Source organism: Oryctolagus cuniculus, chromosome 11 (assembly GCF_964237555.1).
Source record: "Oryctolagus cuniculus chromosome 11, mOryCun1.1, whole genome shotgun sequence".
Classification (NCBI taxonomy): Eukaryota; Metazoa; Chordata; class Mammalia; order Lagomorpha; family Leporidae; genus Oryctolagus; species Oryctolagus cuniculus.
This window is the reverse complement of record NC_091442.1, coordinates 38,081,493-38,104,901: the sequence shown is the minus strand read 5'-3', so window position 1 is coordinate 38,104,901 and position 23,409 is coordinate 38,081,493. Positions and strand designations below refer to the sequence as shown.

The following is a 23,409-nucleotide window of genomic DNA, read 5'->3' as shown; positions in this document are numbered from 1 at the left end:
CTCAGTGTTCTGCCCCAATGGGCAGCAACAAGGATTTTCTTTCTCTGTAGAGAGTGAACACCTCCCCACAGGATGCTGGGGGAACCAAGGAGAAGTGGGGTGTGATAGACTCATGTGGACCTGTGTCAGGAAAGGAGTGTTTGACGACAGTGATCTCGCCAAGAGGATGAGGGGACTTAGATGTAAAGGAGGGGAAAGTCATGGACCTGTGCTAAAATCAGGAATAAGGATGGCATCTTATGGGCACACACCACAGGAGTAGTTGGGAGTCGAAGGGGAAACGTGTGCCTCTGAGATGAAGGAAGTATAATGCAGGAGTACCAGCACAGGCTCCTGAACCCAAATATTTTGGGATCAAATCCTGGCTTCGTGATTTACATGGGCAAGTGACTAAATCTGTGCCTGAGTTTTCTTCTTTGCTGAGAGATGACAGTAATGCCTACCTCAGAGTCTATGAGGATAAAATGAGTTAATGCATCAGTGGTGCTTCAAAAGGAGTCTGACATACAGTGAATACATGATGTGGTTGGTTATTATTGCGAATAGATGGCCAGTTCAAAGACTGTTGGACAAGTGGGAGGACCCCTTGGCCTGTCTTTATTCCAGCTCTCTCACCTTGCAGAAGGCAATGTTCTAGAGTTATTTTCTAGATGTTACATTCTAGACTTATGCAATTAAATGTGTTCTAGATCATGCAATTAAACACTGGTAGACCCAGACATCAAGCCAGGATTTTCAGCCCAGTTCCTCCTCCATCCTCACTGGGGTGGTGGCAGTAAGAGTGAAAAGGAAGGATAAGAGAGGGATTTTAAAGAGAGGAGTATGTGATGGCAGATGGAACTTTGAAGAGAGAATGAGACTAGAAGCTAATGCCATAACTGATATTCATCGTCTGCTTGAGGTTCCATTTTAAGAACTTTGCACATCAAGGTCTGCAATAACTCTATGAGGTAGGTCCTATTTTTGTCCCTATCTCATAGATGGAATAAATGAGTCACAGAGAGGTTCAGAAAATTATCCTGGAAAAGTGATGGGACAAGGATTTGGACCCAAAGTATCTGGCTCTAGAGTTCCCACCTTTATCACCACACCACAAGGGTGAGGGAGTTCTGATTGGCCAGAGGCCAATTCAACTTTTACTTACCCTGTGGTACTTTTTCTGATTCACAGTCTTCCTCTTTTTTGGGGGGGTGGGGTGTTGGGGAAAATTACTCAATATGCTGTATATACTCAAGTCTGTACAGTACTAAAGCACAGATGGAATCGTGTCAGTTCCCAAATGGTTCATGTCCTTGAGAGCAGGTGTGGTGTTACACGTTTCCCTTAAAAATCCATAGTGGAGAATTGGCGGGGGGCGGGGGGGGGCATGGTGCATACTGGTGGCCTCATGGAAAGCAGACAGGGTTCAGAGACAGAGGAAGATGGTGAGGGTCCTTGAAGTGTATGGGAGGTGGTATACAAAGCTGCATTCTTGGAAACAAATGTAACAGTATTCTCTGAGCTTGGGGGCACTGCTGACAAACAGCTGGCAAGGGAACAAGGCAAAGTTACTTTGACCCCTGACTGAAAGGGCTCTTCCCAATGTTTCAGACCCCCAATTTTCCTTCAGAAATGGAGAGATCCCATAAAGTCAAGTCATGAGCATTCTTGTTTTAAATACATGCTCAGTGGTTCAGTATCACCCCTTTTTAACATCAGGACTGTCTTGTTCACAATTGTATTTCTTTTGGACTGAGTTTGCTCTCCCTGAAAAATCAGTTTGCTGACTGGGGGTAATACTGGGGGTAATTTGCTTGTGTGGTTCAGAAAGGAGAGCTCTTGAGTAACTTCTGGGGACCGGCAAGGAAAGCCTTGATTCTCGGTTACTGAGTGCCTTCCTTTATGTCCCCACTGGGTGCGATAAGTCGTGAGTTAAGAGCTGGCTTTGGTCTTTTGCAGGGTGAGTCTGGGTTGTGTCTTCCTTCAGGGTAGGTTAGAGGTCTCCTCAGACTGAGGTTTCCAAGTCCATGTTTAAGTTCAAAACTTGGATTATTTTCTTTACCCACAGTCCTGGAGTTGAGGGCAAGGGTGGGTTTTGGACAGGAAACCAGACAGGAGGCTCTTAGCATAAACATCTTGGTGCTCATTCTGTGACCCCCTGTTTACTTCAAAGGGCTGTTAAACACAGCCAGGGCCGAGCTCACAAGGCAGAGCTGGCTTCTGCCAGGGGCCTGCCTGTGCCTGGTGTGCAGACTCTGGGAGCTCACGCTCACCCCAAACTTGGCTGCGCTATCCCCCTTCCTTCCTTGAGCGTTCCAGCCCTGGAAACTATCAGTCAGGAGGGTTTTCCTTTGCTTCATTCATCTGCAAGTCTCTGGTCAGCCTGTCGAGGCTGTGGAAGCCAATGGTTAGCACCAGACAGGCAAGAGAAATCAGAATCCATGCCTGGAGAAAAAAGTGGGGTCTCCGGGGTCAGGCACAGCTCCCCAGCAACTAATGAATACAAATGAAAACAAGTGTAGGGCCATCAGCTTAGGCTTTCTTCAGAGAAGCCATTCATGGCATGGGGCTCCCTTGGGTGGAGGGGTCATTAGCTAACGTTTCATCTGAAAGATTTTGGAAGGACAGAATCCTCCAGGTGGGGTTCTTCACGGAGCACCTGTCGCAGCTCTAAGCTCAAAGTGAGCAAAATAGAGAGTACGAGACCGCCAGAGCATGCAAGAGAGCCCCGGCTTCCCAGTTCACTCCCCAAATGCCAGCAAACCAGGACTGGAAGTCAGAAACCCAGGAACCCCACTAGTTGGAACATCACTGCTCCCTCCCAGGGTCTGCAGTGGCAGGAGGCTGGCGTCAGGAGCCAGACACTACCATGTGTGGGCCTGGTAACTGCTGGGCTAAGCGCCCACTCCGTGTGCTCACTCTCCAGAGACTTATTAGCATTTTCTCCTAGGTGGGGAAAGAAAGCCAGACAGACACTCTCATTAGCTGAGATGAATTTGTCAGACATTTCTATGAGGGGAAGGCTGAGGCCAAAACAAAACCTCTGCTCTCTGGTAGCGTCTTAGCATCAAGTTGATGCTTTTCACCTTTGTTTCTCAATGTTTCCCTCTCACTTGACTCTTCCAGATGGTAATGTATATAGCTCTGACCTTGGCCCACTGCATAAAGATTTCTAGAGCCTCTGGAACACTGTTATTGGGAATATGGTTCATCTATATCAATATTAACATTGTCTTTTAGAAAGGAAGGGTCAGGTTTTTTTTGGTTTTCTTGGTTTTTGGATTCAAGTGATTGTTTTTAAATCTTGATTTACTAAGATCCCCATTTTCAGAAAAATGTTAAGTCTGAGTGTGTGCACTGTAACATTTTTATGGTGAATTTTGTTGCTATGTGTCTGGTGGTTTAGAATCCTGGATATTTTGCAATAACCCCCAAATTAAGATATACAAAAACATTTCAAAAAAGTCTGTGGAGAATGGAATTAAGAGATAAAGTTTATTTTCCATGTACTTTTTAAAACATCTCATATACTGCAAAATATCTTGGAAGACTGTGTGTATGAAATGCTCTAATTATTTAAACAGATAAGGATGAAGATTTTTTTAAAACTAAAATATTTTTATTTGCCAAATCCTATGTGCTTTCAGTTTAAAAAGCATAGCTTAAACCAAACCCAGAGTGAAAATTCTTCACAAAGTTATCCTCAGTTCAGGAGAATACATTGTATCATTTAAACTGAAGATACACATAATTAAAATTAACACAATTAAGAGAAATTAAAGGTACCTGGGAGCAGATACATAAGTTTTATTACATAATGGGTTCCTTGGCTCATTAGGCTGGGGAGAAACCAGTTTATCTCGGCTTTATGATCTCACCAAAACCATTCCAGCCACGTGTGTATCTATCTGACTGCTTTTTAAATCATAATGGGTGACACAGACAAGCAACTTCTCCAGCGCCCTCCTATCTCTTACTCACCCTTCACATCTTAAAAAGCGCTCTATTTTCAAAGTTTCGGATCTTGCTGCTTTTGGGCTTTCTTGCTCAGTATAGGCTAACAGGGCTCTGCCTAACACCCTTTTGCTTTCTGCCATCTAGTGGTAAGTTCAGAGTTTGCACTGTACTATGGAGAGAGAGGACCAGAGACTAGGAGGAGGAGTGGAAAAGGAAGGAACGAGTGATGCAGCCCTCTGCACCCAAATATCAGAATGAGTATTTTAAGGAACAATAAAATGAACAGACGTCCATACTTCTTCTGCATCCTGATTAATGTAAATAATCATCATTTTCGCAATTGCTCAGTATGTATCCTAAATGCATAGGAGTGATGCTGCCAAGAACGCCTATACTTTTAAAATCCTCCAGCTAACTTCAAGAGGGAGACTACGTGGGAGAACTACAGGGTGTCATTTCTTACTTCGGCTCGTCACCGGGCTTTGTGTAAAGTGTGTATCAGTTGAAGGAACTCCAAGGAGAAAACTGTGACATCTACCAAATTTGACAGCATTTCAAGGATCTGCTTGCTCCAGTTTATTCAGGTGCCTTTCACTCTGGAAGCAGAGTTATGCCTGGTTAAAATGTTTGAGCTCAGGGCTCTGCTAAAGTAATCACCAAACCTCAAGCTCACAAAACATTGCAGTCTCGGTAAGAGGAGCTCCTAAATTTGAGGCCCTCTGATCCCACTGCTGTGAGCGCTGTGAGGGGAGCATTGAACCTTTCACCGGGTTTAGCTGACATGTGTAGGATCCTGGGCATGCTCTAGGTTTTCCGCATCACCCAGCTAATTCCCACAGGCCAGTGGAAGGAGGCTGAAAACGGAACGCTGGGAGCCTGGGATAGAGCAGTGCTTAGTGAGGGGTAAAGTCCACTTAAAACGCTGAGTATTTTCAGCATCATAGCAGGGCGAGTGGCCAAGATGAAATCTGTTGTTTTAAATCACGGGCTTTGAATGACAGGACTGTTTTCTGCTGCACTCCTTGATCTGTCTAACTGGTTTACCAGGAATTTTATTCCTTCTGATCACAATGGGCAAGGAATGGAGAAGTTTAGATAAGCCATTGGTGCCACCTGTGTGCACTGGTTTGCGGCCTGCTCTTCCATCTGAGGTGAGCCAGCACCACTGTCGCACGATCTCTTTGGGGTGGATATAGGGTTGTATGAGATTGCTGTCAAGGTTTGGATAAGGCTGTCATATAATGGGGGAGACATCTGGCCCCCTTATGCTCAAATCCGAGTTTGAATATCAGACTTTCCCTTTCCCATCCTCCTTCTCCTCCCCTGTCATCTCCATGTCTCCCCCTTCTCATTCTTCTTTTGAAAGATTTGTTTATTTATTTGAAAGGTGAGTGGGGGGAGAGAAAGAAAGAAGGAGAGAGAAAGAGAGGAGAAGGGGGGAGGGAGAGAGAGGGAGGGAGGGGAAGAGAAGGAGGGGGGAGAGGGGGGAGAGAGAGAGAGAAATATCTTATATATCTTATATCTGCTGGTTCCACTCCCCAGATGGCCACAATAGCCGGGGCTGGGCCAGGTTGAAGCCAGGAGCCAGGAGTGCCATCTGAATCTCCCACCTGGGTAACAGGAGCGCAGTGTCTGCTTCCCAGGTGCATTAGCAGAGAACTTGATGAGAAGCAGATAGCTAGGACTTGACTCAGTACTCTGATAGGGGATGTGGGTGACCCAAGGGGCTGCTTAATCCACTGGGCCACAACCCTCTCCCATCCAGCCCCTCTTCTTTTAAAATGTCTTCCGAACATTTATTGTTTTATATTCACAAACCCATTGGTGGTACTAACACTCGAATAACAGAGCTAGCACTCATTTAAAAAGTCTAATTTCATCACATAAAATCTTTTAGGTATATAGATAAGATTAGAGAGTGGGAAGATTTGACCTATGGCTTACCCAACACTATGGAAAGAACTGTTTTTGCAGAGTATCTTAGAAGTACAATGGGTATTTCAAAAAGTTCATGAAAAAATGGATTAAAAGGTAAATTTATTGTGGTACAAAAACTGACATTCACACATAATTTTTTTTAAATAATATACATCTTCCATGAATATATTAAGATCCTTTTTATATATGGTTTTCAACTTTTTTTGCACAAAATAAACTTCTCTTTTAATTCCACTTTCCATGAGAGTGCCCACAAATGCCACTGATCCTGCCATTGTTCCGATGAAAACTCTCAAAACTCATAGCTTATAGCCTAACATAAGGTCAGCCTCCTTAACACCTGGCCTTTGCCTACTGTTACTATTACCTGCTTTGCGTTCTTCACAAAACACAAACTACTTGCAGATCTGTCTTGTAACATCCCCTAATCACTTCTGTGGCTGAGTATACATTATTCCTCTCTGAGGAATAATCCACTCTCCCATCACTTGTCGGCAAGGCTGACATTCATTCTGGAGACATCCCAGAAACTCCCCTAGTGAGTCTGTTATGCCTCTCCTTTGTACTGAATCTTGGGTAAGCTTTGGCATCTTATTATAAAGTGAGCACTCACTCCATGCTGCTCTCCACAATTAGAGAGTGAGCTCCGTGAAGTCCTTGGCCTCACCTGGGTGTGGATCCATTGTTACTCAGCTGCAGGGCTGAGTCAAGGTGAGGTGAACTGAGCTGAAGCTTCCCCGGAGTTCATAGCGGCCAGCAGATTTTAAAGACACTAGGAGTCTCTTACCTTCTTTCCAGCTATGTAACCTCCTGCGGCTCCAAAGCTTTTGGTGAACGTGCCCATGAGCACATCAACATCTCCAGGGTCTATTCCAAAGAATTCGGAAACGCCCCGGCCGGTTGGGCCCACTGACCCAATACTGTGAGCTTCATCTACGTAGAGGTAAGCTTTGTATTTCTTCTTTAGGGCCACGATCTGGGGAAGCCGCACAATGGAACCTTCCATGCTATGGCAGAAGCAGAAATGCTCGTAACTAATGAATACTCTCCTGGGGTGCTCTGTCAATCTCCCAGTACATGCACTGGGATTCTAGGTCCTCTGCTAGTTTTTTTATTAAATTGCTCTTCAGTGATCATATGTTTTCCCTGATCCAAGGTAACTAATAGAGTAACTAACATGCACTATATTGGAGTGAAATGGACATTTTGAGATTTGATGACTGTTTACAGCCCTTGTCTCTTCTGCTGAGGAGCTGTGTGTTTTTTCTTCCTACTATTTGTTGAACCCTCTTACTTAGTGTAGGGTTAACAGTCGATCATTAAGCAAGCTGAAAGTAGATCTTTGTAAAAATTAAAAGTGGGAATGGGAGAGGGAAGAGAAGGGCTGGAGGGTGGGCAGGAGGGAGGTTAGGGTAGGAAGTTTCACTGTATTTCTAAATCTGTATACATGAAATACATGAAACTTATAGAACTTAAAAAAAAACAATAAAAATTGTTCTGCAGTGACCCACATTTTTCCATTTATGCATGAATTGTCAAATATTAAAAAGGAGGAATTGAAAACACACAAATATTAAAAGAAGGAATTAAAAACACACGAAAGAAAATTAGTTAGGACCTCAGAGTATTAACTAAGGCACAGTAAAAAGTCCTAAGGACCTCTTATTCAATACCTATTGAAAGTCAAAGGCTAATTTGAGGCACCTGGTGTTGTCTCCGCTTTCTACTCTTGGGGCAGTGAAACAAAGTTGAGCAACTATTTATGAAAACACAGATTTCTGGGTCTGTCCCCCAGAGTTTCTGATTGAGCAGGTCAGTGTTGAAATAGTACATTTTTTCCAGACTCCCCAGAGTTTCTGATCCCCGTCATCAGGGACAGCACTTTGAGGACTGCTCCTGTAGATGAACCCTTTTGCATTAACCCATAGTGTAAGTTGCCAAACACTTCAAGTCCTGTCTCAGGGGGAAAAATACAAAGTCAATAAATAAGTAAAATTAATAATATTTTATGGCACCTCTGGAAGTCAGCGGCTTTAAAATAACTGTTGGGGGTGGCGCTGTGGCACAGCGGGTTAAGGCCCCAACCTGCAGCTCCGGCATCACATACAGGCACCGGTTCAAGTCCACTTCCAATGCAGCTCTCTGTTATGGCCTGAGAAAGCAGTAGAAGATGGCCCAAGCCCTTAGGCCCCTGCACCCACGTGGGAGACCTGGAAGAAGCTCCTGGCTCCTGGTTTCAGATCAGCTCAGCTCTGGCCGTTGTGGCCATTTAGGGCTGTGAACCAGAGGATGGAAGACCTTTCTCTTTCTGTCTCTATTTCTCCCTGTAACCCTCTCTTTCAAATAAAATAAATCTTAATGCTTAAAAATATATATATAAAAAAAAAAAAACCCTGTCATCTCTCATCAGTTCTCAGGACACTTTGTAAGCTGTGTTCATAGTACACACAGTTTTGACTGCACTGGCAGGCAAGTACTATGAAAACACAGACTCACACACTCACCAGGCAAAGGAACTTGTCAAACGATTCAAGCTACCCTTCAATTTAGGTCATAAACTAATCAATTGAATCAGGCAGCTGAACTTCTTCCTAATTAGTTTATTAGGTTAATTTTCTTAATATAAGCTTCAAGGTTAGACTGATTCAGTAAAAAAGTAATATTTCCTGCCTCAGTTTTCTCATGTGTAAAAAAAGTATGATAAGGGAACCCTCCTCACAGGGCCTTTATAACAGTGACTGGAAATCATGAATGTAAAGTGACTGGTCCATAATTTAGCACTTGGGGAATTGTTATTCTTAGGATACAGCACTCAGAGAAATTGGTTGCAGTGAGGCCTAACCTGGAAATCAGGGAGCCCTCAACTGTGCTGTGCGTTGTGTCTTTCAGAATGAGGCATGTGGGTAGCATTGTGGGTGTCAAATATAACAAATGGCTTCAGGCTGTCAGAATTCTAGAGTTTTCTTCTCATCTTTAAACATTGTGCATGGGTAACACAAATAGGCTAAAACCTGATATGCCACAAATAACTATTCTTTGTTCTGGGTCTGAATTTGGCAGGGTCCAAAGCTAATGCTGAACAGTGTTTGTAGACACTCTGGGCGGCTAATTATCTATCCTTCAATGGGGCTGGTCTTGTTAATGTTAGGGGCCTGCCCACCTGGTTTATATTTCTTTCTCTAAGATTAATGACTGTAAAATACTGCTGATTTCTGGAATTAATGCAAGGGCATGTGAGAATCCTAGGGAGAATTCAGCTTTTATAAAGTTACATTCATTCACACTAAGTTTTCATTTTCTCAATGTGACCAGATTTGAATAGAACCTTTCCCTATGGTGGGGTATCGAGTCTGATGCTTGCATAAAAAAGGTTATCTATGTTATTCCTATGAATTTCTGTCCAAAAAGCAGTTCCAAAAGTGATAAAACAAGAACAGCATTTTATTCTTTCTTCCTGAATGGAAGGTTGTGTTTTTCTTTTGATTTCAATTGAATAAAAATAACTAAAATACAACTGTAGGTAAAGATAATTCTACCAGTTAATTTGAAGCTCTGTTCAGGGACTTGAAATATTCTTAAACCAGCAAGCCAGTGAATAATTTCTTTATATCTTTTCTATTACATAATGTATTAGCTAAGTGACAAGACGCCTTTTGAAATCTCCCTCTCACCACCTTTCCCTCTACATATAAACCATATTATCCACTGACCGAATTGGAAATTAAACCACTGGTTGGCCAATATATGTGGTGGAAAAATCTCTTTGGTGGTATCAAAGTATAACCCATGATTGGAAAGGAAGGTGAAAAAAATGAGAAAAAAGGAGTTAAGACTAATTAAAAGTTAACACTGTTTTCTTATTCTCTCTCTATTTAAAACATAGAGATATAAGTTAGAATTTACTGCTGCCCTTCTCAGTCTAAAGTTACACTGTTCTGGGGAGGAGGATGGCTTACATTCCTAGAGTAGATGGCATTCTGAGACTTGAGCACATGTTTACATATGTATTTTTTTTGGAAGGGACGAATATTTTTTGATGTCTTTCACTTTTGAACGTTTTGGCTCCAGAAGTGCTAGTTCATGGCCCAGGCTAACGCTCACCCCTTTGTCCCAGGATTAATTTTGGATGAATTTTTAGTTTTCTAAACCACTGTGAGCTGACAAGAAATTTAGACTTAGAGCCTTAAGACACAAAACTAGGAAAATGTGACTTTAAAACAATACTTGAAGGAAAATACAGATTAGGACACTAAAATAATGCTATTTCACTTTTAAATAAAAAGAAAAATCATGAGTTCATGGAACTTTAGGCTTCAAATTTCAGTGTCCCTATTTCATAGATGAAGAAGACACTAGACCCAGATAGGTTAATAGTAAAAGTCAAACTGATGATCTTGCATGTTCCACGTTTATGTCCCTGGATAAGGTCAGATGGGCTGACTCTTCTATACACTGAGCCTTTGTACCAACACTTGATTTTAAGCCCAGATCTGCTTCATCTCAGTTATGTGTTATGTGTTATCTGGGCCTCCATTTTTCCATCTTCACAATAATTTCAAGGGTACTGGGAGATTCACTCAAGATTCACACATGAAATGTTTAGTAAGGAGTAGACGTATGGTCCATGTGAGTTCTTTCCTCTGACACTGTCCCTTGGGTAGGTGAAGAACAAATAGCCTTGTTATACACATGGCTTATTGTTTTCCATGTTGCAACTTCCTCAACTAAAAATAAATGTAATGAGGAAGATGATGGCCTTCAGTGTGGGCTTTTTATGGACTGGACCTCTACTAAGTACCAGTTTATATGACTTCATTAATATTTACAAATGGATGAGGAAACTTTAAAAGTCCATGGAAAATGGAACTAAAAGATAAGTTTATTTTAGTTCAAACATTTTTTAAATCCGTGCATCATTATTTTATAATATGCAATTTCCATGAACTTTTTGAGTATCCCTTGTAGTCAAAGATTTAATTTTTTTGCAAAAAACAAACAAGGGTTAATCCAATTTTCCATATTTTTGAAGCATGTATGAAGGGTACACAGACTACTCAGAGACACTAGGATAAAAGCTCAAATCCCAGGTCTTCTTCCGAATTCTGTCTCCTCTATATTCTATGTAAAAATAATAATAGCTATGGATGGTGACATTTTTAATCTTATTATTTTTTGGAGTTTTCCATTTTTTTGGTCTTGGTATCTAGACTTTTCTGTTTATAGCCATGCCTAAAATGTTCCAATTTGTCTGACGGCTCTCTTTTGGAGTTACGAAAATAATTGATGTATGCAGGCTGTTGGTGGTGAAAAGTGCTTTGCATTTGATTGCAGATCACAAGCAGAGAAAAAACATCTGAAGTTAAAATTTGAGGGAAACTTTGGGTAGGTATCTACAAGGTGTGTTGTCCATGATGCACCTCAAAAAAGTGGAAGTGCATTTGTGAATTACAAATTTCACATTCCTAACCCTTTGGAAAATTCTCTGAGAAATAATTTCATCCTTTGGTGATAGCTGAAAATTATAACACTCCTCTGAAGGCTTTTCCTTTGCATTTCAGGGCCCTGTAACCCTTCACCAGGCTAGCTTTATTTTATAGATTAGGAAACCAAGGCCTTAAGACCTATCAAGGTCTGTTGAAGCAGTACGCTGACTCCTATCTGTCAACGAGGCCTCTGGGTCTTGATCTCATTTAAAGGCAAGAATACTTGCAGGTGAGACAAAAAGAACCTCTTAATGAGGGAAGTTCGTGAACAGTACAGATTTTACTCTACATAGATGCCAGGTTGCTGGAGATGCTGTTGTAGTTTGCCTCCTCCAGAGATAACTTCCTGAAATCTTCCTATACACAAACTGATCCTCCCATCAAAAGGTGAGTTTATTTCACCTGCCCTTGAGTCTGGGCTGGCTCCATGATGTGTTTTAGCCAACAGGGCCCAACAGAAGTGACGCTGTGCCTAGCATCTCTTTAAGGCCTAACCCTTGAAACACTGCCAGCTGCTGCTTTTGTTCTCTATGTTGTAAGGAAGCTCCGGCTAGACTACTGAATGAGAAGAGACACTACCCACAGAAAGCTATGTAGAAGAGAACAAGGCACCCCAGTCAACAGCCAGTATCAGAAGCCAGATGTAGGAGTGAGGCCACGGACTGCTCCAGTGTTAGCCAAACTCTCAGTCCCATGAATGACCTCTAACCAATACCATGCAGAGCAACTGCCAAGTGGGTCCAGACAACCCACAGTAGCATAGGAAATAATAAATCATTGCTTATGCTTTAGGGTTGCCAAAAGGTGCCTGAGCAGTCACCATTTCTAGCGCAACATAAATTGTAGGTGGAATGCCATGAGGGCTTAGAACTGGAAATCTCCACCTAGCTCTCCTGTCCTGACATCATAGTAGAACACAGACCCAGAGTAACAACTCCTGGTTTCTCTATGAAACTGGTGGGAATATTTGACAGTAAGATGCTGGTGGTCCACTTAATTTCAGCCATGATCAAAGTGCTTAAAATGTAACTTTCCTTCAGTGGAGTCAAGTTCTGTTTATTTGCAATTGGGTTCTGTTTACTCTGGTTAAAGGAGATGCCAGTCTGCTCTCCTTCAGCCCATCTGTCCTTCCACTAGTCCAAGCCTGAAAGACAGGAGTTTAGATAAGGTCTCTTGGCTCCCCATCCAGGCTGGCAGCTGGCACAGAACACACAGGGAGAATGATCTATGCTTGAGGTTATGGTGATACAGGTTCAATATGAAATTATTTCCCCAAAGCAGCAAGTTTAGGGCCAATGAGTACTTAATTATTCCAGAGCAGGATTGGTTGACATTGGCTAATTTGAGCTAGATAATTCTTTTTTTGTAGGGGAGGGCGGGGCTTTCTTGGGCACTGTAGGATCAATAGTGGCATCCCTGCCCTCTCTGTGCAAGATGCCAACAGTTCCCTACCACAGATGTGGTAACTGATCATTGCTAAATGTGCCTGGGGTGAGTGTACAGACAAAATCATCCCAATTGAAGCCCCTGGTATAGAGTGGTCTCAAAGACCTCATCACCAGGTCGTGATCCCCAGCCAGGCCTCAGGGGGAACTGATAAATAATAAAGAAAATGGACTACTAGGAATTTCAAATGCAAACTTCAGAACTACTTCATAGCGCTGGGAGCATGCAAAACACCAGCCATTATGGGGCAGTAAATTGTAAAATTAAAATAAAAAAATTATACTAGACTTATTATTTTAGATTTCAAAGAATTCATTTTTTTCTCTAAAAGGAATGGAGGTACATATCTGGATTAGGATAACCAACAGGAGAAATGTCCATGTGAGTAATGGTAATAGATTCAGACATAGAATGAAATAAATTCAAGCTCAATCTACAGTATGAAAACATCAGTCTGAATGGTTTAGTGGATGTTTTGTCTGCTCAGCATAAAAGGGATGGGAAAACTTGAAGCTAAGCATTCACCTTTGGATGCTCAAATCATCCCACTCCCATACCTCCAACTCTGGAACAAGAACTGCCCTTCAGGTCAGTCCTCCTTTGACGAAATCAGGTGGGCCTTTGGTATTCTGAGGCCAATCATTGGCCAAAATTCAGTAAGTAGTTGGCCATTGGCTCTACTGTCCAATTAGTGTATCTGGGTCACCCAGGGAAACATGTACTACATACATAAAAACAAGGAGCATCATGATGTTGCATAACCCAACTGCAAAAGGCCTTTTAAACTCTGGGGAATCTGAGAGTAAGGGAAAGAATCAACACAGGGCAGCAATATCTTGTGAGAACATTTTTGAGGAATGCTTCATCAACATGTCAATCTCCAGTGTATCGCATGTATAATGTTGTCAAAAAGACAGGTGATCCGAAGCCTGGTAGCTCCTGTTGGTAGCTCTGTCTCAGGTCCCTGTGTAATATCCATATCTAATCCATTTAGCTAGGAAAGGTCATCTTTTCCCCACTGGTCAGCTGGTGTATGTTAACATGTTGCTAGTTATTTACATACCTGTAGATGCCCTCAACCAGAATGAGAATCTTTTTCCAAGCTCTGCGGGTTCGAGGCTGGCCATAAATGATAGCATCTCTCAGGAGCTTTTCCAGGCTTTGCATGTCTTTAAATAATAGCAGAAAAGAAATTGAGTCACAAGTCATTTCTTTCTTGAGGAAGCATCAGATTTTTTAGGCTCATGCTCAGACTGGAACTTTTAGAGCGCAAAGAATCAGAATACTGAGAAGAGAGAACAGTCTAATTTTTAGTAAAACTTGACTCTGACAAGATGAGTAGTTGGGTTTGTACAAGTAGGAAGAGCAAGCTCTCACTGGAGGTGGATGATTTCCTAAGCTCTTACAAGGCTTGCTTCTCCTCCTTGAAAGATTTAAATTTTGCATGAGATGCGTGTGTCAGGCTGAAGTGTTACTGTCAGGTTGATATGAACTCTTGGAGATAGAATTAACTGTTAGAGGTTAGCTGGGGTTTCAGAGAACAGCAGCATTGCTACCAGGCATCTCATCTTCTATACTTTGGGATTTGATTTTTGACATCCCCCAACTTCAGATATTTTAAAACTTGAAGGCAATGGGGCAGTTAGTATTCTCATGCAAAATATGTAAAGATTCCTGGAAACAATAACAGTAGCTCACAATCATTGTGCCTCAGGTGCCTCATCTATGTGCAGGACCCTCTTCCAAGCCTTTTTTTTTTTTTTTTTTTTTTTTTTGTCATACTTCATTTAATCCTCAAAAGAACCCTCTGGAGGAGGTACTGGCGCTATCTCTGTTTTACGTTTCAGGAAATAGATGCATAGAGTTTGGTAAACCAGCCAAGGTCTGTGATCCCAAGTGGCTGAGTCAGGATTTAAGTCCTTGTAATCACTACCATTCACTACCTTGTGTGACAGCCATTGTCCTCCGCAACCTCCATGATGATGTTGAGAAAGGGAGGAAGACCAGTCTGGCAGAGAGTCTCAAGTATGGTTACTAGTGGCATTTTCTTTATCTACAATCAGAGGTAGATGTCTGGTCGTCGCTGAGAGATCCTTTGGATCTCTCCATGTAGAGATCCTTTGGAAGGGTTTACCTATCAACCCAGCTGTCTGATGGTTAATGGCAGGCTGTGTTTTAATTTTGTTTTTAGCTTTTAAAGTCTAGGGAGAGAGAGGGAAGGAGAAGGAGAGAAATGGCAGAGGTTTTAGATGCATGCTTTTTTGATTTGCTATATTTATTTGCACTTCTAGGTTTTCTCTTCTTTGAGAAGTAGTTCAGGCCTACCATCCAATCTTAATTTTAAAAAGAGGGAGATGCTACTGAACTTCTAACTTGGTTGTTATATAATGTGCACTAGGAGATAAAGATACCATGTTAACTGCTCACCAGAGGAGGAATCTAGCAAGCATAATACGGAAGCCATACAGTTGACAGTGGTTTTTGACCACTGTAGACAAAGCTCTCAGGAAACCAGTGTTCACCGATTTATCATTCACTGGTCTAGGTTCCAATTAGCTGAGGTTCTTGGTCTCCATGTAGAGCCCCTCAGCTTTGTCTTCTAGTCCCCAATCTGTAGTTGGTTCCATTGTAGGGCATTCCCCAAAGCTGGGTAAATGCATTCATGAATCTATTAACTTTTCCCCATTGCAACACAGCCACAACCTCAGTGAAGCCAAAAGGTATTTCCTTGGAAATACCAGGACTAGTGATATACTCCTTGATATTCTTGGACCTGCTTATGAAGACTTAAGGTATACATAAGGAAGAAGTGAAGGAATAGTTCTGATTCAAACATGCAAGGCCTGTGTACTAAAAATAGGCCCATTTTAGAACGCTACCAATAAAGCCCAGCATGATAGGCGAAGCAACAGATCCAAAAAGTGTCATTTTTCTTTGTTTATTAGCCAGAGATTAACTTTTAAGATGATAGGTCAGTTTAGATGTGGAATTAATCAATTTCACCATGATAATATGGGACCTGTGAAAGACATGGAAGAGATGGTTGATATTCATTTTATTTCATCTCTCTCCTGCTCTCTTTTTCCTTTTTCTTGGCTACTCTGATTCCAATCCAGTGGTAATGGGTCTGAGAAAGCAGTTAAGCATGGCCCAAATCCTTGGGCCTCAGCACCTACACGGGAGACCCAGATGAAGCTCCTAACTTCAGCCTGGCCTATCTCTGGCTGTTGCAGCCATTTGGGGAGTGAACCAGCAGATGGAAGATTCTCTCTCTCTCTCTCTAATTTTGACTTTCAAATAAATGGATGAATCTTAGAGACAGACAACAGAGCATGCTCTCATCTACTGATTCACTCCTCAAATGTCCATAACAGCTAGGGTGGTCCAGGCCAAAGCTAGGAGCCAGGAGCTTCTTCTGGGTCTCCCCTGTGGGTGCAGGGGCCCAAACATTTGGGCTATCTTCTGCTGCTTTCCCAGGCACATTAATAGGGAGCTGGATAGGAAGTTGAGTAGCCAGGGTCTTGAACTGGTGGCCATATAGGATGCTGGTGCTGCATATGTAGGCGGTTTTACCTGCTACGCCACAGTGCTGGCAGCTACATCATGATTTTTCAACTACCTTTTAGACTAGTTCACAGGTTCTCAGTCTCAACATTTCCAAGATGAAACTTGTGGCAGATCATATCACTGCCTCCACTTTGCAGACTGCCTCCCATTTGAGTCCTTTCCTATGGGACTTTACAGCCCTTCCCAGTGAACAGGCAGAGGGCCTTTCCCTGCCCCTTGACTTGAGTTCAGCCAAGTGACTTGCTTTGGCTAATAAAATGCAAAGAAGAGCCATTTTGCTATTTCCACACCTAGGTCAGAAAGGATCTTACATATTTCTATTTTTTTTCTTGTGTTTCTCTGAGTGACATGAAAAAACATGCCCAGGCTAGCCCCCTAGTGCCAGGATGACCCTGAAGAGGAAGAGAGACACACATAAGACACCTGCCCAGCCCACCTGGAGTCACAGTGGGAAACAAGTGTCGGTTGTTACATGCTACTGAGGTTTTGCAGTTCTGTGTCACTAAATTAGTTACCTACTACACCCTCTAAAGGCCCTTCATGATGTAGCCACTGTATCTGTATTTCTGACATAGTTTTCCTATGATCCACAATGCAACTCTCCTGCGTGCTGTTTCCACTTGTCTGTCTGGGGAGCTCTCATCACTCACTCAAGCTTCAACTCAGACTCTGGTCCACAGTGCAGCACAAATCACAGGATTTCTCATCCCCATCCCCCCATCGACTCATCCTTAAGCAATATTCACATTGCTCATTATTTGCTTTCATATCTCTCCTCCACAGAAGGCAGGGACCATATCTTCCTTATTTTTGTCCAAGTGCACAGTATTATTTCTACATCATGAATAACCAAATCCATCTTATTTTCATGGACAAAGAATGTACAGTAGACAGTAGGAAAGGGAATGTCACCTTTTGGCATAAATAATCATTAGTTTAGAGGAAAATTGGCTCCTGTCTGAAATAATGTTCTTTAACAGTGATATCTGATGTTCCCAGGAGCATGTTTTAGGGACATCCCAACATTAACCACCAGGTGGCAGCCAGGGAAACAAAAAGGCTGCTTTCTTCTGTGGGAAGTTTCAGGTGCAATAAAACCCTTGCATTGGTATCTTGTCTTAATTTTTCCTCTGGCCTGAGTTTCTAAAATATTGAAGGGAATCATGTCATGGGGAGAATTCATCAGCCTTTTCTATACTCTACTACCAGTTATTAGCCTCTGGAAATGGAATAAAGATGAATATAAGTATTCCTGTTTCATGAATGTCTGGAACCTGGGATTTCTATATTCCTGCACAGAAATGACACAGATGAATGTGACCTCAATCCCATCCTAACTAAAGCCAGCCCCTACTGAGCTAAATTAGCAATCATTTCAAAATAAATTTTCTACGATTTTGAAAAAAGCTACGAATCCAGAGGGTATTGTACTGATTTTGCATCTTCCCTACAGGGTTAGTCTTAGATTCGTCATAAAAGGGACACCTCTAATGTAAAGACAAGTTTCCTTCCATTCTTTTAATGACCAAGCAGGCCATGAAATCAAGCCTGGACAGGGATCTGACGTGTTTTATGCATGATGCTGACGAAAACAAAAGGAATCCGGGGAGCTTCCTAGGTAGGACGTCATTGTGATCAACCTGCCTGGACAGCCTCAGAGGCTGTACCTGGACTTCACAAAACCCCAGTGTTCACACACTGTGATCCCTAGGCAGAGGGAAAAATCAATCAGCCTTTTTCCCCTGCTGCGAGGGATGAACTCACTGACCTTTTGCAATCACAGAAGCCAGACGGGGGTGAGGGTGGGGGTGGGGGAGGGGGAAGGGATGGCTTCTCTCAGCGTGGGTTCTGAACGTGTAAGAGCCTCTGGAAGTTTTCCCTCTGGTTCTCTGATTCTTGCTCTGTTAGGCTCAGTCTGTAGGTTTTAAACCCGAAGATCCAAGGGATTGTGATGCATGGTTTTTGGGCTGTGTGGGGTTCTACTGTTACAGCAAGCCACATGCTAACATCTGCAAAGGGTTTCTTTTTTTTTTTTTTTTTTTTTTTTTGACAGGCAGAGTGGACAGTGAGAGAGAGAGACAGAGAGAAAGGTCTTCCTTTTGCCGTTGGTTCACCCTCCAATGGCCGCCGCGGCTAGCGCGCTGCGGCCGGTGCATTGCGCTGATCCGATGGCAGGAGCCAGGAGCCAGGTGCTTTTCCTGGTCTCCCATGGGGTGCAGGGCCCAAGCACCTGGGCCATCCTCCACTGCACTCCCTGGCCACAGCAGAGGGCTGGCCTGGAAGAGGGGCAACCGGGACAGAATCCGGTGCCCCCAACCGGGACTAGAACCCGGTGTGCCAGCGCCGCTAGGCGGAGGATTAGCCTAGTGAGCCGCGGCGCCGGCCTGCAAAGGGTTTCTTAATAGTAATGCTTATTAAAGCACTTACACTCACATTATGTGAATCTTCATGGCACCTCCGAGAAGTAGGAAAGAATGATTAGATTTTATTTTTTTCAGATGAGCACACTAATGCTTGAAGTTTATTCAAAACAAAACAAATGCCCCCCTCCCCAGAATCCATTCATGTTGGTTTGTAAAAAAAACTCTGAGGCATGGAAATTAAAAGGATAGACTGTCGCCATCAGGGTTCACACAGGTGCATGCACACACACCGTGCTATTGTCTAATGTTATTGCAAAGCACAAATGACATACTATGCATTTGTAATCAGCACACATCTGAGCATCAACAATGCCTTAGATGTTGTTTACTACAAAGTCTGACTCACCAAGGAGGGGAATAGAAATGGACTGTTTAGCTGTTAAGATTGGAAGTGTGGCATTGCAGTGCAGTAAATTAAGCCTGCGATGCTGGAGTTGCACATTGGAAGGCTGGTTCAAGTTCTGGCTCTCTGCTAATATGCCTGAGAAAGCAGAAGATGGCCCAAGTACTTGGACCTCTGCCACCCATGGTGGAGACCCAGATGGGATTCCTGGCTCCTGGCTTTGGCTTGGTCCAGCCCTGGCTATTGTGGCCATTTGGGAAGTGAACCAGCAGATGAAAGACCTCTCTCTCTTTCTCTGTCATTCCCTCTCTCTGTGTAACTCTTTCAAATAAATCTTTAAAGAAAGAAAAAAAATATGAAAGCACACTGGGGCACATCCTGGTGGCTGGTGCAAAGCAGTCCTTGTTGCCATAGGCATGGTTACCTGGGTCCTTGAATTACTAAATACTCATTATGATCCGACCATGGGTCAAAAACAACAGTCAGGTTTAGGTGACATATATGCCTTAGTCCTTAAATTCAAAGCCCTGATGGTGTCAGCATATCTTCTGGGTCTGAGAAAGCCATAGATAGGATCTTGTGAAAAGAGGGCGTGAGGAAACAAGGGAGCCAGAATGTTCTCAGAAGCGTAGATTGGGTGTAGTTCAAAGAGTGTTTTCCTTAAGATAAGAACCAGACACTTGGTTCAGCTGTTATCTTACTGGAGAGTGACAACACTGATGCTTCTACCCTGGCTTCCCCCTTCTTCTTCTCTTGTGACACTGGGCTTCCTCTGAAGGCCTGGGTTCAGTGGAGATCGTCCCTCATTGCCTGTTTCTCAGTGTCCTCCCTCTCCTCTGGATCCAGGGACCCAAGGAAGTTGGGGCTGGAACTAGAGTCTCCACTTTCCATTTGCTTCCTAGTGTTGTTAGTAGTTTGTTAAAGGATTTGCAGAACCTACCTGCAACTGTGTTTAGTTGTTAGCTTTAAAAACATTTAGCATTTTCATTTATGAGAGACAACAGCGAAAGTGGGAGAGAGTACGCCCATCCGCTTGTTCACGCCTCAAATGCCCACTAAAGCTGGGGCTGGCTGGGAGCCAGAATATAATCCAGTTCTCCCACATGGGTGGGTGGCAGGAATGAATGAATTCAGCCATGACTGCTGCCTCCTAGGGTCTGCCTTAGCAAGAAATTAGAAATGGTAGCCAGAGCCAGTTACTGAAGCCAGGTCCTGTGATGTGGGAAGCAGGTGTCAACAACTAGGCCAAAGGCCTGCCCCTGAAACTACATTAGAGACACTCTCTTGTTCCCTACTCCACAGGTTGCTCAATGAAAATATTTTCCCATATCTTTCCATGGTAGGCACTCAACAGATGTCCCAGTTCATCAATGAAAAGACAGACAAATGATGAATGAATGCTGTGCTTTGCTGTTTCTCGGCCCTGGCTCACAGCCTTTATCTCCATTTGTTTTGTTCCTTCAGAGATACCAAGTTTCACCCTTCAAAATTCCGTCCCAGTGTGAAATATTAAGTACTAATTATTCAAATAACTGAATCACAATAAAAGAATTATTCTTATTTTTAAGATGGTGGTGCAGATTGCTCTCTCCTGTAAGGGAAAACAAAACCATAATGGTCCACCTTGGCAAGGAAGGCCAATATTTTTCTGAAAGTCACATTTATGGAGTCTCTTCTATATAAGATCATGGGATTTGTTTCGCACTGAACATTTGGAGGCTTTAAGTTTTCTAGAATAGATTGGGCAAATACTTTGCTTCAGATTTTCTTGATGGACCTGGAAATGTGAGTATATAGACAGGTGTTACATGGTTTTTGGTCAAAGAAGCAAGGTGATCTTCTTGGAAAAGTGCAAAAACCAGTGGAAATCAGATGACCTGGGCTGGGTGTAGGGGTGAGGCAGGTATTGGGGGCAGGGCTTGCTTACTCTGTAGTCAGGGGGACAGTCATACTTCAGGACATGAGATGAATCAAAGAGCCTAGAACATGTGTACAGAGGATATACATGCAGACTTTGGGTCCAGTGCTGCATATAGGGCTCTGACTCTCAGAGAGGCATGAGGGAGTAGACAGAGGACTAAGGTGGGATTCTGGGAGTGAATGTGGTGTAGGAAAAATATGGGAGCCCAGGAGTCAGAGTCCCAGCAAGGGGGATGCTGGCTGTATACCCTAACCCAGAGTGCTCTGGTCTAGGGAGAGATGCACAGGAGACGGGCTACTAACCATAGCATGCAGCATTCTACCATTCAGGGGCAAGCAGAGGGTAAAAAAAAAAGGCCAGGAATGGAGGAAAAACTGCCTCATGCTGAAAAGCAGCGTCTCCAGGGTGCAACTTCATAGGTTGAAGTTCCCACTGCGCCTCTGACTAGCTCTGTGTCTCTAAGAAGGTCACTTCATTACTTTGTGCCTCTATTTTTCTATATGTTTTAAGGGGATGTTAATAGCAGGTGCCTGTTGCATTCTTGGGAGGCTAAAAAGCGATGATACGTGTAAAAGGCTCATTATGGCAAAGGCTCAATATTGTTTGCTATCGTAAAAAGACAGGGGTGCAATCGCTGTATTTATTAAACGGTGATTAGGGACTAGTTTAGGGACTCAAGTAGTATCTTCAGATTTAATGGCCATGGCTTGTGAAATAGTCTAAATGATGTTTTAGGGTGACCTTCCAAATAACTTCTGAGCCCTCATTCTGCAGACAAGCTGGTGCTCAGCGTTTTCCAGCAAACACTGGATTCTTTGTTTCTCCTCCTTGTGGCCTTTAATTGCTGCTAGGTAGAGTTTTGGTTCTCCCTCTCTGCTTTCCTTTTTAACCCACTCCAAATTCTTGGCCTACCTGGACCCTTGACCGTAAGGCAACCCTCTTAGCTGGAGAGACTTCTCTTCAACACTTCTCTTCAAGGCTTGAGGACACCCTTTGTGATCACTTGAGGATGGAGATTGCTTAAGCCTTTCCTGTACATAAGCATGAGCTTGTGATAATGCAGACTCCCAGGCCTCTCCCCAGATCCGCTGAATGAGCCTATCTCTTAACAAAGACCTTGCAGATGTCTCCTGTGCATGTTAAAGTTTGAGAAAGATTGTCCTAGTGTCTATATCATATGCTGGTAATGTGGGTAGATTCAGGGATAGACTTAGTGTTGATTTCTTTTTTTTTTTTCAGCTTTCTCTTTTATTTTTTTTTTCATTTTCGATTCTCTTTATATACAGAAGATCAGTTTAGCATACATTAAGTAAAGATTTCAACAGTTTGCTCCCACACAGAAACATCAAGTGAAAAATACTGTTTGAGTACTAGTTATAGCATTAAATCTCAATGTACAGCACACTAAGGACAAAGATCCTACATGAGGAGGAAGTGCACAGTGACTCCTGTTGTTGACTTAACAAATTGACACTCTTGTTTATGGCATCAGTAATCAACCTAGGCTCTTGTCATGAGCTGCCAAGGCTATGGAAGCCCCCTGAGTTCACTGACTCTGATCATATTTAGACAAGGCCATGGTCAAAGTGGAAGTTCTCTCCTCCCTTCAGAGAAAGGTACCTCCTTCTTTGATGACCCGTTCTTTCCACTGGGATCTCACACATAGAGATCTTTCATTTAGGTTTTTTTTTTTTTCCCCGCAGAGTGTCTTGGCTTTCCATGTCTGAAATAGTCTCATGGGCTTTTCAGCCGGATCTACATGCCTTAAGGGCTGATTCTGAGGCCAGAGTGCTGTTTAGGACATCTGCCATTCTATGGGTCTGCTGTGTATCTCACTTCCCATGTTGGATCATTCTCTCCCTTTTTTATTCAACACTTAGAAGAAATCTAAGTGTTAAGAAATCAACTTAGTGTTGATTTCTACAAATCTCTAAAAGATTTTGACCTTTCCAGAAAGTTAAAAATCTACCTAGAGTTTGAGATCCTGGAATGCTAAGGTGTTAATACACTCAGCTCAGAAGATGTGGCTACCAAAGGCACTCAAGGGCAGGCTGCTGCCCACATTCTCCTAGTGTGCCTGAATCACAGTGGAGAGCAAACTTGCTGGGTTGTGTTGGAACTGACTCCTTAGCTTAGGCTATGAAATGGCTTAAGAATCTCTTATGTAGCGCCCAGGAGGTCAAGGTAACCTGAAGATTGCCCATTTCACTTAAGTTGCACTTAAGTTTTCACTTAAGAAGATGCAAAGAGATATTTTTTAATACTTGGCCTGCAAGATGCAGAGGCCAACCTGGAAATTCAGAGTACTAACAGGTTAGGACACCGTTGCTCACCACCTTCTGGATTGATTTT

The 23,409-nt window shown here is 42.9% G+C and overlaps 1 protein-coding gene across 2 annotated transcripts in view; it reads right to left on the bottom strand.

The window, feature by feature from the left end:
- Positions 1–23,409, bottom strand: part of SPTLC3 (serine palmitoyltransferase long chain base subunit 3) — a 159,805-nt gene that overhangs the window by 47,320 nt on the left and 89,076 nt on the right. For both annotated transcript variants that reach the window (XM_017341811.3, XM_002710970.5), the window contains exons 7-8: positions 13,867–13,972; positions 6,662–6,881 (exon numbers count right to left, since the gene is read on the bottom strand). In XM_017341811.3, coding sequence (XP_017197300.3) covers positions 6,662–6,881; positions 13,867–13,972 — 326 coding nt within the window. The remainder of the gene's footprint in view (positions 1–6,661; positions 6,882–13,866; positions 13,973–23,409) is intronic.